Below are 14212 nucleotides of genomic sequence, written 5' to 3' on the forward strand. Positions count from 1 at the left end.
CATATTTTTAATGAAATAAATAAACTGCTGCACTTTGTTTATATAACAACGCTAATGTTGTTGTTCAGGTATCCATAGTTGATAAACATGGAAAGATTGGGTGCCACTGCTTTGAGATTTTGGATTTTTCTATTTATTCACACATAAGACAACACGATAAAGATTTTAAGCACAACGAAAAGAAATACCACTCATAGCACCAGTGGGAATTGAACCCACAGCCTCTGGCATATGAAGCGAAGTTTCTACCACAGAGTCACGAAGGCCCCCAACCCTATATGGAATAAGGCATAATGAGTGAAATATGAAGATTGCTTCTTGTGGTCACATTGTTGAATGTCTAATATTGGTCAGAATCTACTCTCTTTGCAATTGGTAGATAGCGAGTGTCGGGATCCTTTGCTGCAGGTCCAATGCAATTCATTCGTCGGAATTAAATATTATCTGTTTTTGTTTTTTTAACATGTACAAATATAGTGTTTATTTTTTTTTATTGTGCTTATTAATATTTTTGGACAATAAATCTAAATTTAGTGATTTTTTTTCTTTGCTTTTAAATTAGCATTTTTTCGGATTGGTGTCACTTTCCGAAAGCAAAAGTGTCCCCATGATTGAAAAGTATTTTCTTTGTCCTCTGGAATTTTTTCAGATTTTTTGAAAAATTATTTCTTAACTTCATGGAATTCTTCAAAAATATCTTCAATTGTTCACATGTGCCCCAAAAGGGGGCTGTAAAAAAGTCCAGAGCACAAACGATTGAAAAATGCAGGACAGGCATCACATTTCAACAAAAAACTCTTTCATATGAAGTAAATACGTATATACCAATTACGTTGAAGGGTTTGTAATCCCTACTGTGTCAGTTCAAATTATACAGTAACTATCAATACGAAAATATTTTTTCCGAATTCTTCAGTTTTAGTTAAAGGAAAATATTTTGTTTTTTTTCCTTGTAAATGTTATTAACACATAATTATTGGCCAACTATTTAGTTCCAAAATAATTTAAAAATAAAAAATAAAATAAATAATTAATTAATGATGCAATAATAAGTAACGATAAATCTACAAGCTGATTGTACAAAAATAATAATCATAAATTTTACACCTTTTTTAACACTTATACCTCTATACTAATATAATTTTATGGAGAGGATATGGAGACTGTTCACATGTGCTCCAACATGTGTTCACAAGAGCTCCATGATCTACCTTAGAATTAATTTTCAAAAATAAAGAATTCTTCATTCAATTAAGAAATTTAAACATTGTCGTAAATTTTCTTGAATGTTCATGCAATGGTTTGCAATAATTAATTTTAGCCTGTTAATTAGTTTAAAATATATTTTTACATGAAGAAGAGAGTGATAAAATTATATCAGCATCTGCTAAAACAAAGTTGTCAGCACAGGAACATAAACTGGCTCATTGCTCCAAAAGTTTGGTCAAATAGTAGGGCTGGTACTGCCATTACTAGAGAATTTTTTTGCTTAATGTTATCCTAGTAAAACATACCATGTTCACGTGTGCCTTCTTTTCCTCTACATACATAATATGAGGTAGTGAGAAGCAAAGGGATGCAATTGAACATTTTCAAATTTTTAGTAAAACGTGTTTAAAGATAAGATCCTAGGTAGGCTTTCATTGAATTTTTTTTTCTAAATCATGCTGTACAGCAGCAACCACCAGGACTACTAGTACCATCTCTTGCCCCAAGACGGAGGAGAGGTTCACCTACCATGTGTATCGGTTATCTCCAAATTTTTAATTTTGTCACTTGCATTCCTTCGCTTCTCACTGCCTCATATGTTCTGCGAAGGAACATTGGAGATCACTGAAAACAATTTTTTTTAAAAAGAAAATAATAATATTGAAATAGTAGTGCTGTCTCCTAATTTGTCCAATCAATTAGTCAAAATGTTCTCCCAAAAAAATTATTTTTGGGAGGTCATAGTGGCATCCAGGTACTTCTCATTGGGGGCGACCCGGAGGGGGGGGGAGTGAAATTTCTTAAGTTCGCTAGACCCCATAGGTACGCTACTGTTGAGTCATGTTGATATGTGACAAGAGTTGCAATTCTTTGTTTTTCTCCCCCTACCAGATGTATATATTTTAAGATTAAGTGCTACATCAGCAGTTAGACATCAGAGAAGAAATTCTCAAAAATGTCAGTTGCAGAAGGTAAAGAATGAAGCAGTGTTCTTTAAGAAAGAAGTTAGAGTAGTTAGTTAGTAATAGAGAGACATATTCTCTGAAAATGACATAAAACCATTAGGAGAAATCTCTGGGGAACAAAAATAGTCATAAGGAGCCAACCACCTTACTATAAAGAAAAAGTTTTACTAGTATTATTAAACTCTAGTTTTTTCTTACACATTAACACTTCTGTTTTGTAAAAAAACAGTCGAAAACTTTGTACTATGGTATGAGTAAAAACGACAACAATGTGCATAAAGTACAAATAAAGTAATAAAATAGAGTTAAAAGCTCAGCAAACAGCTGTTTCGGGGCTGTCATATGCAAGAACGCAAGCCCCTTCATCAGTGCATAAAAGAAGAACGAAAAGTCCACACAATGTAGACTGAACGACAAATGAACAAAAAATGGAAGGAAGCAAAGTAAATAGACATGGAAACTGGAAACACATGCGTCACAGAACAGCAACAACACCTATAGTGCAGAGAAACGTCACAAACAGAAAAAGTTTTTAAAGAAAAGATTTCCAAACACTGAGGAAAGGGGGAGTACTCGACAAATCATTAACTATTGAAGCAGAATTTTTCTAAATATAATAGGATTCCCAAAAATCTAAATCATAAATCGAGGAACACCCATGAATAACCTTGGAAGAAGAAAAATCGAAAATATGATTGAAAGACCGACAGTGATGTGCAATCGAGGAACATTTTAAATCTTGCTTCTTGACATAATTTTCATGTTCCATAATACGGAATTTAAGAGAATGTCGGGTGTGTCCTATGTATGTCATTTGACACTGACAAGAAATACTATAAATGCCCCATCGGTCAAGTTCCAGAACCAGGTGTTTCAGTTGAGAAAAATTTAAGTTTGTTGACAGGGGAAAATGCAACTGAAAAATTAAACTTTTAAAAAATTCTTGCGATTTGAAGACTGATTCTTGGAAAAAAGGGTAAAATAAACAAATTAGAATAATTCATCTTAGACAGTGCTTGATTTTTATTAATTGAATTGATAAGTTTCCTGTGTATGGTGTCAATGATGTTAATTGTAAACCCCCGATCCAATGCAACTCTTTTTAAATAATTCAATTCTGCAGCGAGTAAATTGGAATTAGAACAAATCGTTAAAGCCCGGTAAACAAAAGTTCTGAATGCAGCTAATTTTTGTTGAGGGGGATGAACAGATAATTTATGTGGGGGAAGAGTGACTGCAACTTCTGCTTTGCTTGAAGAGATGCTACTTAAGAAAAACAGTAATAAAGTTGCTTGGTTTCTTTCATAAACTGCACATAGGTATAAAAATCAGCTTTCAAAATAATAAAAGGTCACAATAACAAAACAAATTTTTAGCAATAAATTTTATTAAAAATTCAAATGAATTGTCAGATACCTTAAAATATGTAAAAGTGAGATCACAGTAAAACTTTGAATTTTGATTCATTAAGAAGTCAAAAATTTAGTTTCAGTTCACACAAAATAGGCAATATCATAAACTGTACACGAGTATTCTTCAAAATAATAAAAGGTAAGAATAGTAAGCCAAATTAAATTTTTATCAATAAACTTTCTCAAAAATTCAAATGAATTATCAAAGACGTTAAAATATGTACAAGTAAGACCATATTAAAACTTGAGTTTTTATTCATTATAAAGTCAAATATTTTGTTTCGTTTTACAAATAGACAACCTAGTAAATACACATATTCATAACAAACAGCTTTCAAAATAATAAAAGCTCAGAATTGCAAGACAAAAACAAATTTTGAGCATTAAATTTTACAAAAAAAATTAAACAAATTATCTTAGATGTTAAAATATGCACAAGTATGCCACACTAAAACTTTGAATTTTGATCCATTAAAAAGTCAAAAATTTGGTTCCACTTTAAATAAAATATGCGATATGTAGAATTAGGTTTAAACATCATGTTGAAAAACTGGCATTACTTAAGACTTCTTCTTCAACAGTTTGTAAAACGGTACGAGATGTACTTGGGACAGATGTTGTATCCTTCCTGCAATGTTCATTCTCAAGCCCTTCTGAACGCTTGAATGTTTTTGTGTCCATATAAGCTTTATGCTCGTCTATTTGCATAAAACTCTTGGCGTAACTGAGAACCGTTGAAAGCTTATCGTCAACAGGAGATTTGATAATGGGCAAGTTCAAAGCTTTTTTCGAATAATAATTTATCTCATTACTAGGAGACACTTCCCCTTGTGACAGAGATGTATTTGTGCTACTCAATTCTATTTCAGACATTGAAGAATAAGAAAGTTGGGGGCTGGGCATCCTTGTTTCTTGTGGCTGAAAATTTCGATGCTTGTTTTTACTCAGCGACACTTCCCCTTGGGATAAAGATGTATTTGTACTACCCAATCCTATTTCAGACAATGGAGAATAAGAAAGATGGTGACTAGGCATCCTTGTTTTTTGTGATTGAAAATTTTTATGCTTGTTTTCATCTATATGAGAAAGGAGAGAATGAAAACAAATAATTTAGTAAATAGAACAAATCAAAACAAATAATATAAGAAATAACAAATCAAAACAAAAATGTAACAATAAAGAGAAAGGTACGCAAGCAACTGTTCATTAACTAAATTATCAAACAGAATTTAAGTCACCTTTAGAAGTATCTGAAATGTCTGATTCTTCTTGCTCCAAAAATTTTGGATGTACTTCTCCTTCACTCAAAGAATAATCTTTTTCCTAAACAGAACAAAATGTTAACAGAAACAAAAGTATAAATTAAATATAACCTTTTTTTTTTCAAATAATTAAATTTTCATGCCAAATAAAAACCATCAAAAGATTGATTTAATATTTCAATGTGAAATAAAACTCAAGTGGGTTCGGTTTTTGCTTCCTTTCTCATGTGACTAAAAACAGTGATCAAGCTTTTTGAAATTTGGCTCAAATTTATACCAGGATAGCAACAATACATTTTGAACTGATTTTTCTAAATTTTACTTAGTTCTGTTTTTGTTCGATTAGATGAGGTGGAAAATGAAAATTCTCGCATGTTCTCAAATTTCATTTAAGAAACAGTTTTGGAATTCCATCCAGCAGCAAAAATAGAAAGATAAAGGTGAAACTACAGATAATAGCACTTTTTCAAGCTACAGTGAGTAGGAGAAAGGAAAAATTTCTTTGTATGGCAAAATACCTCAGGGGCCATTATGGCCCATTCTGTCTTTCTAAGTATAATATTCTATATTTACATATATATACCTATGAGGCTAAAGATTAAATAAGCAATCAAATAGGGTCATATTGTGAAAAGTCAGAAAGTTCCATTACTTTCAGTCAGTTATTATTTGATTTATTGAATAACGAAATATGCACAAGACCACACAGGCCCCTTCCAGCTTTCTAGTGTTAACTTTTACATTAAGAATGAAAAAAAAAAAAGAATGAATGTTTAGGTTGGTTATTCATACACACTAACAGAGCAAGGTTTAGTATGAGAACTTCTTCCTTCAGTGATCCTGAAGAAATGTAAGTCCATTCATGAAATCAAAATTGAAAATTGAGTATGAATAACAAAAGCGATACCAATGCCCGACACTTCCCTTCCAAAACAATTCATGTTACAGGTCAGGAGTTGGGGTCAGCTCTGATACATTGCTAGTGAAAAACCAGCATTATATCCATCTTTACATAGTATAAAATGAAGTCTCTAAAAAGCATCTGTGTGTTTGAACTCGCAAACTCGAGAACTACTCGGCCGATGTCGATGAAATCTTTACAGTTTGTTCCTTTAAGTCCTGAAAATGTTTGCAGGCCAGTTCGAAAAAAATTTGATAAAAAGTTCTTTTTTAATTCCAATTTAGACCCAATTTTCACATAAATTCCTGAATATGGGGGTGAAAAATTACTTGCATATATTATTATTATATATCGTTGGAAAGGGTAGAACTTCAACCATTCTATGAAATTTGTTTCAATGCCCTACCTTAATTATGGTGGGAGTTATGCTTTTTTAGCTCGAATTTGTTTAGGCTTAGATGAAATTTAGGTATTACTTTCTTCATTAAATCTATCAATAAAAAGTGAAGGAATTGTTACAGTTTTGTTTCTGACACCATTGGAAAGAGCTGCTTTTTTTGCTCCAGATCTTTCTTGACCTTTGGTTGATTAACTAAGCTTTGATCTCCGAAGGAAAAAAAGTTACAAGCCTTTTTAAATCAAGTTAAAAAAATCTCATTTCCATTCAAATTGTTAATCTTTTTTTTTTTTTTTGCATTTTAATTCCTTTAACTTTATTTTGTGTTTCCATGGTTACGCTTTTTAAATCCATCTTTCTGGATTTAATTTCCTAAAAGCATTTTTAATATTTGTCATCATTGTGTGGAAGGGAAATTTTGGATGATTTTTTTTATTCATTTATTTAAGCCTGATTGTAGAATATACGTCACTTGATCCAATTTTTATTTTCAAGGTGGACCGGGCAAAGCAGCTAGTTTTGCATAAAACAAATAATGTTGTCGGGCGAGCTACCTGCACAATATTTTTCTACAAAAAACTTCCTAATTTGTGATTTAGGTAGTGAAACTGCAGATGCACTCAAGGGCAGAGTCAAGTTTTAGTTTTAGCAGATTCAAAAGTGTAATATTGGGGCACAAATGGGACGTCAGGGGCGATAGTTTTCAAATTGTGTCCCAAAAACTCTATCCTAAGCCCTCCTTTGGGCCCTTAATAGGGAGATCCTGACTCCCTCTTGATCCACACTAGAACACACGCAAAAAGAACCACAGGTTAAGTTTTTTGTTTTCAAGAAAATGATAAACATTTGCAGTAATATCAATTTAGTTCACTCATTTTTTTTTTTAACGAAGCAAAAACATGAAAACAAATACCTTTCCACTTATGTCATCACTTGTTTCATCTGTAAGACTACTATTGAAATCAAGTCTACCTATAAGTTTCAAAAATTAAATAGTAATACTTCTAAAAACATATGAAAAAATATCAAAAACATTGCAACAAAGCAAAGCAAAAATAAATATAATATTAAAAAGGGTTATTAATCTACATGATAATTAACAACATAGTGTGTGATAATTATGTATCACATAAAACAAAATAAAAATAAAAGTAATGTAAAAAAGGGAGATTAATGTACATCAGTGGTGCCAATCGAAGGCTCAAAAAGCTGATTCGTGTGGCCTGCCGTTTGTTTTTTTTTAATGTTACAAATTGAAAAGCATGATTAATGACAATGTAAATTTGGAGCCAAATATTTAGAAATTGGCATCTGAAAAACAGATGCATTTACTAAAAGAAACATAGTAATGGTAACAACAAAATTGTTAGTTTTAAATTTTCTTTCCTTTTCCATATTTTTCTAAGTTATTTCGAAATGTTTTAAATATTTTTAAACATTATGTGTGTTTTGGTACACAAGAATCATTCTGATATGAGGTGCGGCTCCCGGGTAGAAAAAGGCTGGGTACAATTGATCTACATCATACTTAGCAACAAAGATGCAATAATTTTGAATCAGTTTAAATAGGAAAATATTTTATTTTATTCTACATTTCTGTTGATTTATTTAGCTTTTTTCCCTCAAAGTTTAAAACTAGTTCCATTTTTAACCCCCAACACTCAAAGGAAGGGGGTTATAAGTTTAACGTATCTGTCTGTGGCACTCTAGCACCTAAACAAGTGGACCAATTTTGAAAAAAAAAAAAAAAAGAATGTTTGAAAAAAGAGTTTATTGAGAGTGTTCTTAGCTAGGTTGCTTCATCTGATGACATTAACTAACAAATGCAATAATTAAAAATCTCTAAAAGTTTTTTTTTTGCGATTTGTGTAGTGAAAACATTTAAAATTTAAAAAATTTAGTACCAAAATAAAGAGTATTTTTTTCTGCGTCTGATAGAATGTGTTTGGAACTTCTTTGTTATATAGAATGCGAATTATAACAGTTTTTTAATGCAGATTTTAAATACGGCTAAGCCTTCATTCAAGCGATTGGTAACTGAATTCATTGTTGGTTGACAAAGAAATTAAAAGCAATGATTTAAAATTTTTAACTGTTGCCAGTTTCTATTTGTTAACAAATAAAATACATGTAATTGATTTTTTAATAGTATAAGACTTTCAAAATTATTTTCAATTTTCCCTCTTGATTCTACATTTGCGACTCAGTCGGGGTTTTTTAAATTTTTAATTTAAGATGATCACCCCCCCCCCCCCTGTAACAAAATAATTATAAACTCAAAAAAAAAAGTGTTTCTAAATTTTTTTTTAACAAAACTCAAAAATCATTTTTTAAACAATTACCTGAAAAAAGCTTCAATGACATTTCTCCATCACTCAGTGAAGTTTTTTCCTGGAAGGAAATAATTAAAAACATTTGAAAAAAAAATGCCACATAAAACTACGCAACTTTTATAAGGCATAAATATTACATACCTTATAGAATTTGCCTAAGCAAATTTTATAAGATATTAATTACTATAGTAAAGATTTCAGTTGCTGTTAATATTTATATAATATGTATACTGAAGGATTTAAACAAGCATGGCTTGACTCCTGGCCCACTGGTAATGCATTTGGTTTAGAACCAGAAGGTCTAAGTTTGAAATTGAGGCATTGCAACTGCTGCTTTGAGAAATGAACAAGTGAGGTACGGTAACCCCTCGTTATATCGCTCCTTGATATATCGCTCATTCAGATATATTGCTTTTTTCTTGTTTCCCAAAATGAAATATTAAAATCAGAAAATTTTTCTGCTTTGAGCTTGAAACTGTTCCTGAAAACATACAGTATTACACAGAAAAGGTATCTTTTTTTTTGTCAATGAACAAGATGAAGATTCTTCTATTCTTCTGAATTAGCCGGAAAAGCAGCGGCAATTCCTGTCATCCAAATGTACGGACCAGCAGTATATTTTAGTTTAAGATCTAGTTTGGAAGCTGCCTGACATTTGCTTTTGTATTGATTCTTAGGTCCTTACAATGAGTGAGAGACAGCAGACTGGCAAGTAGAAAAGAACATATGCCCTCTCTGACTTGTCTTTTAGCACAGAAAAGATTTGTGCTCAGTTGCACAAATCAGGATTTGCATTAAAGAAAGGAAGAATGATCTAGATGGGCGAAAGAGTTTTCTGGAAACCATCTGTTTTGTTATGCAGGTAGGTTCAGCAAAGTCAAAGAGAAACAGAATTTCAATGTTTCAACTTTAGATCCTTCCCTTTATTTTGGATGAATTGAGACATAAAAGGTAATCTTTCCTTTGTTTTTAGCCTACTTTCCAGTAAAAGTCAGAAAAAGAAGAAAAAAGCATGAAAGAAGGCTTAATGCATCTTAAAAATATCGGAAAAAACAAAAAAAAAGTCAAAAATAAATAAAATAATTAAATAAATATTGAGAATTAAAAATTGGAAAGTAGGGTATTGAGATGGGGAAAAAATGTCTGCCGGTCTGTCTGTCTGTCTGTCCCCCCCTAATAACTTTTGAATGAATAGTCCGATTCGAACAAACTTTTTTTTGTTTGAAAGATCTCAGCGAGGACACCTCATTCCCATATTTTACTTTTTGATTTGAACAATTTTCCGTTCAATTTTGAACAGTTCAAATCCCTTAACATTAGCATGTACGGGGAAACTGAAAGTCAATGTAGATTCCGTACTTGAAGGCGGATTTACTTCAAACAAACTTTGTTGGAAATAGCTCTTGACGCCAAACACCAGACTTCGTTTCCGAGAATTTAGGGGCATTTGACTCCAACTTCTGTGCCCGACAATTAATTGGACTCCGACTCCCCGACTTCGACTCTGACTTCGTAGCTTTGGCAAAAATTTATACACGGAGGACAAATGACTGACTCCGATTCCAAGATATTCGACTCCGACTCCTTTACCCCAAAATGAGATTGACTCCAACTCTGCAGCTATGGTTTTGACTGTGAAATAATTATTGTTGATCTAACTTGTTTTTATTTTTACGCTAAAGTTTTAACTTAGGTATTCAGTTTTCGGCGAATAAACTCGAAGTCATTTATGTTTCTACATAAAGATATGCACAGACGATTTTTTTTCTTTGACAATGAAAATTATTTCTTTAAGTTGACATTTTATTGTTTTTATTTATTTTGGTAAGTGCATTAATTCATTTAAAAAAATGTTTTTGGCAACAGGGGAAAAAGAAACGTTTTTTTTTATATGATGTATTTATTTTAATGAGCTTATTAATTTTAATTATTATTTTTTCGTTTTGAAAGCTGTTAAAGATTTTTTTAATGGAAAAAAGTGTATTAGCTGCTTTGTTTAAAAGTTGCTATTTTTTTTTTTTACGCATCTAATTTTTTTAGATGAGTGAGGAATATTTTATTCCTAGAAATCAGCTTCAAGTATTTTAAAAATATGTTTGAAAAAATTTGTGATTTTAGCTATTTTTGAGAATATTGATCAGGTACTGGAAAGTAGTATGGGTATACGGGAAAGTAGGCTCGTCTAGTTCTAGACAGAACTTGTTGTTAATAGACATAAATATTGTTTGAATACAGAATTTACTGAAGTATCATTTTTCACTCATAGGAATACTTAAATTTAAAAATACTTCTATGTTTCCCACTACTTCACAACATCTTGCCATGACATTTTGCTGATGTAATACATTAACAAATCATCTAGGCAAGCATGTGTTTCATTAATGGATAATAACATCTGTTCCTGATTTAAACCTGTTCAATTTACAAGAGAAAATGACTAAAAGTATTTAAAAAAATAATAACAAACTTTGCCAGGTCTGCTTTTCTGTTCATCAGACGAAATTCTGTTATCCAGTGCATTTTTATCTAGGAAAAAGAAAAAAATCGTAAAATAATGCAACAGTATGAACTATGTTCAACAAAGTCTCAAAGAATTAAGAAGAAATACCACAAATTCAACAACCTGCAATTTTTAATAATATGAAATATGTCAATCTATTATTTAAAAAAAAATAAAGTAAAAATTTCAAATAATTTGATTCAACAACTCATAGCAACAAATTATTCAACTAAATGCAGAATTGTAACCAAATTTTCATTTCAAAAAATAATGAGTTTCTTCCTACTTCTACTTTTTTTTCCTAAATGACTTTTTTTTATATCAGTGGGTCTTTGAGGATTGTAATAGTAGTTATGCCCTGGTCAAACCTGACTCTTAGTATTTGTGCTGTACAATGTGTTACACTATTTAAATGTTATTTATTTCATTCTTTTGTTTTAGACGAAAAATTATGGCTTTTGTTTAATTAATTTTTGTTAGTATTAGAATTAAAATTGTGTTCTCTAAGTAGATATGTTCCCTCTTTCAAGTTTCAATTGCTTCCATTAGCTGCTTTAAAACTGAATGCTGTTGTGGAGGGTGCCCATATGCAAAATTTTAAGGGGAGGGGGGCTCAGATATTTTCCACATGGTTTAGCAGGACATTTTCCTCATAGAAACCGATTTCAGTACAGATTAGAGTTATTAAAGTTTGGCATTTTTAATAAATTATTCATTAATGGCTGGAGAAGAAATGTTTTTTACATTTTTGCAAAGAAAAAAGTACTGAAAGCAAGGAAGTTCTAATTTCTAAGGGGGGGGGGCTTGAGCCCTCACTTGCCCCCTATATGGGTGCCCTTGGCTGTTAAAAATTAGTTTACAAAAGAAAATTAAATACATTGAGCCATCTACAAAAGTATGCAAGATGATTCATAAGTTTAATAAATTTAGCTTTTTGACAAAGTATTTTTGGACTTAGTTTGAACATTGAACCCATTGTTTAGAAGGAATTTCTGTAGCAAAAAAACAACAATGTGAAAAAAAAGTGTATTATTACAGCCAGAATTACCTCTGGGGAGGGGTTGGATCGAAACAGTCCTTACATGCCCATAAACTAGTGTATCAGGATTGACAATAATGTTAAAACCAAGGCTTCTAAGCAGTGTTTTTACCCCCAGCCCCTTTGCTGCACCACTGACACAGGGTATCTGCTACATTTATAAGTTTTCAAACCCTTGATTTTCTGTGACTTCTGCTTATCAATTTTCATATACAGTTGGCTCTCTGTTTAACAACGCTATATTAAACCATTTTCTCTATTTAAAGACAACTTTTTACGGTCCCGTATGCTCCACTGTAGTTTTAAAAGCATTCTATTTAAGGACAAATTCTTCTTAAGGACGAATTTTTGTGGTCCCTTGAAAGTTGTTAAACAGAGAGTCAACTGTATATATGTTACCGTTAAAGTATATAATGCAGTTATTTTATAGAACACCTAGTTATTCCATGAAATAACTGATCGTCTCCATTAAAGTGTGTAATATGTTATTAATTTGACACTTTAACTAGTTATTCTATGAAATAACTAGGTATTCTATAAATTAATTAATGAGAGACAGTTAAAATGTAAAATAAACAATTTATTTAAAATGAAATAACTAGGTATTCTATAAATGAACTAATGACAGACAATTAAAATGAAAAAGATGCAATTTATCTAATTTATGCAGCATATAAATGGTATTTATGGTAACGTACTATAAAATTATTTGTTACAACAAGGATTACTAAAATGACACTCGGAATTACAAAGAACATTATTTCTCAAACAAAAACATTCTTGTTGACACACTGTGACACACGCAGTAGGGATGTAAGGTAAAAGTATTGGTCGTGGGAGATATATGATACAGATTATTTTACAATTTAACGGGCAGCAGATCGTTATTCTATGAAATGACTAGTTAAACCATGAAATACAAGCAAGTTTTACACTTTAACGGACACGATCAGTTATTCTATGAAATAACTAGGTATTTTATAAAATAACAGATTTCATACTTTAACGGTAACATATATATGAGGTGTCAAGCTGTGATGCTATTATTTGGTTTACTGCCTCGCCAAATGGAGTCCTCACGATGCGAAAACTGGAGATAAACATTTCTTCCTGGATCACCTGAGATTTGGAGAGAATCCAAGAAAATAGAAGAATGCAAGCTGGAGTTATAATAATTATGAAGGAGAGGAGATAAAAAGGACAATATGGTGGCGGAACTATGTTTTTTTTTAAATAAAGATATTCTTGCACTTGTTCATAGATTTTCTATAAACAAGTTTCAATGTTTTCAGTAAGCTACCGCCCTATAGCCAGGGCTAAGGCAGAAATACATGAAATACACTGCCAGCTCAGTCAATTCCAGCCCAGGACTGCAGTTTCGTGCTTATTAGCACTCTTGAATAGAATTTGGTTAGTGCTAAGTCAGTATTAGCTACCAGTTTTTTTGGCACTCTTGGCTTCCTTATGAGGTTTGCCACCTCCAGCTCAGTCGCTCCTATGCCGGGCTGATGAGTGCTAATAAGCACGAAACTGCAGTCCTCGGCTGGAATGACTGAGCTGGCGGTGTATTTCAAATGTGATGTTTGTATTATCAAATGTTACCTATTGTACCTGTTATTGTTCAAGACTTTGCCCCCCCCCCCCCATATATGTCTAAAAAATCACAATAGTGTGTAAAATATGCACAATTGCAAATACCATACTGAGACAAAAACAAAAGAAAAAAGTAACTTACCTTGAAAATATAGTAATCTCAAATTACAATGTACTTCTCCTTCCGAGAGCAAATCATCCATAAAGATATTTTCACTCAGTGGGGTGCTCGATACAGATGTGTTTGCCCCCGACTGCTCGGATGGTGGCATCACACTGAGGAAATCAGCTGTTTGAGTCGATGCATCTATGGAAACAATGCCTTGCAATTCCATCTGAGTACACGAATCTGTAAATTTTACTGAAGGGGGAGAATGGAGGAAATCGATTGATAATTGGACTGCAGCATCTTTTGTCGGTATCGTGATGGTCTCGGGCCTTGTTTCACATTGTGAAAATGCGTCGATAGTTTTGGTTTCAGTCGTGGAAGTAGCTTTGTTGCGTGTCTGCAGTGGATTGAATTGAACAGCAACATCTCTGGTTAAAACAGATGGACTGCAAAACAAAAAATGTACGAAACTGAAACAAGGTACTAAAGCAG

The 14212-nt window shown here is 32.0% G+C and overlaps 1 protein-coding gene across 1 annotated transcript; it reads right to left on the reverse strand.

Moving 5' to 3' along the window:
• Positions 1-3840: 3840 nt before the first annotated feature.
• Positions 3841-8529, reverse strand: LOC129221217 (uncharacterized). The gene is made up of 4 exons (XM_054855671.1): positions 8489-8529; positions 7060-7118; positions 4825-4909; positions 3841-4662 (listed from the first exon to the last, which is right to left on the reverse strand). The coding sequence occupies exons 1-4, from the start codon at positions 8508-8510 to the stop codon at positions 4124-4126; spliced, it is 705 nt and encodes a 234-aa protein (XP_054711646.1). The 5' UTR covers positions 8511-8529; the 3' UTR covers positions 3841-4123.
• Between the last annotated feature and the right edge of the window lie 5683 nt (positions 8530-14212).

The sequence above is a fragment of the Uloborus diversus genome, chromosome 4, assembly GCF_026930045.1.
Source record: "Uloborus diversus isolate 005 chromosome 4, Udiv.v.3.1, whole genome shotgun sequence".
Classification (NCBI taxonomy): Eukaryota; Metazoa; Arthropoda; class Arachnida; order Araneae; family Uloboridae; genus Uloborus; species Uloborus diversus.

Bases quoted from the DNA above. Each gene is read 5' to 3' on its own strand.
- LOC129221217 (XM_054855671.1), bottom strand. From the start codon at position 8,510: ATGTCATTGAAGCTTTTTTCAG. The intron at 7,119-8,488 runs GTAATTGTTTAA...TGAAACTTATAG, and splicing joins GTCATTGAAGCTTTTTTCAG to GTAGACTTGATTTCAATAGT. The intron at 4,663-4,824 runs GTGACTTAAATT...TTTCTCATATAG, and splicing joins CATTTCAGATACTTCTAAAG to ATGAAAACAAGCATAAAAAT.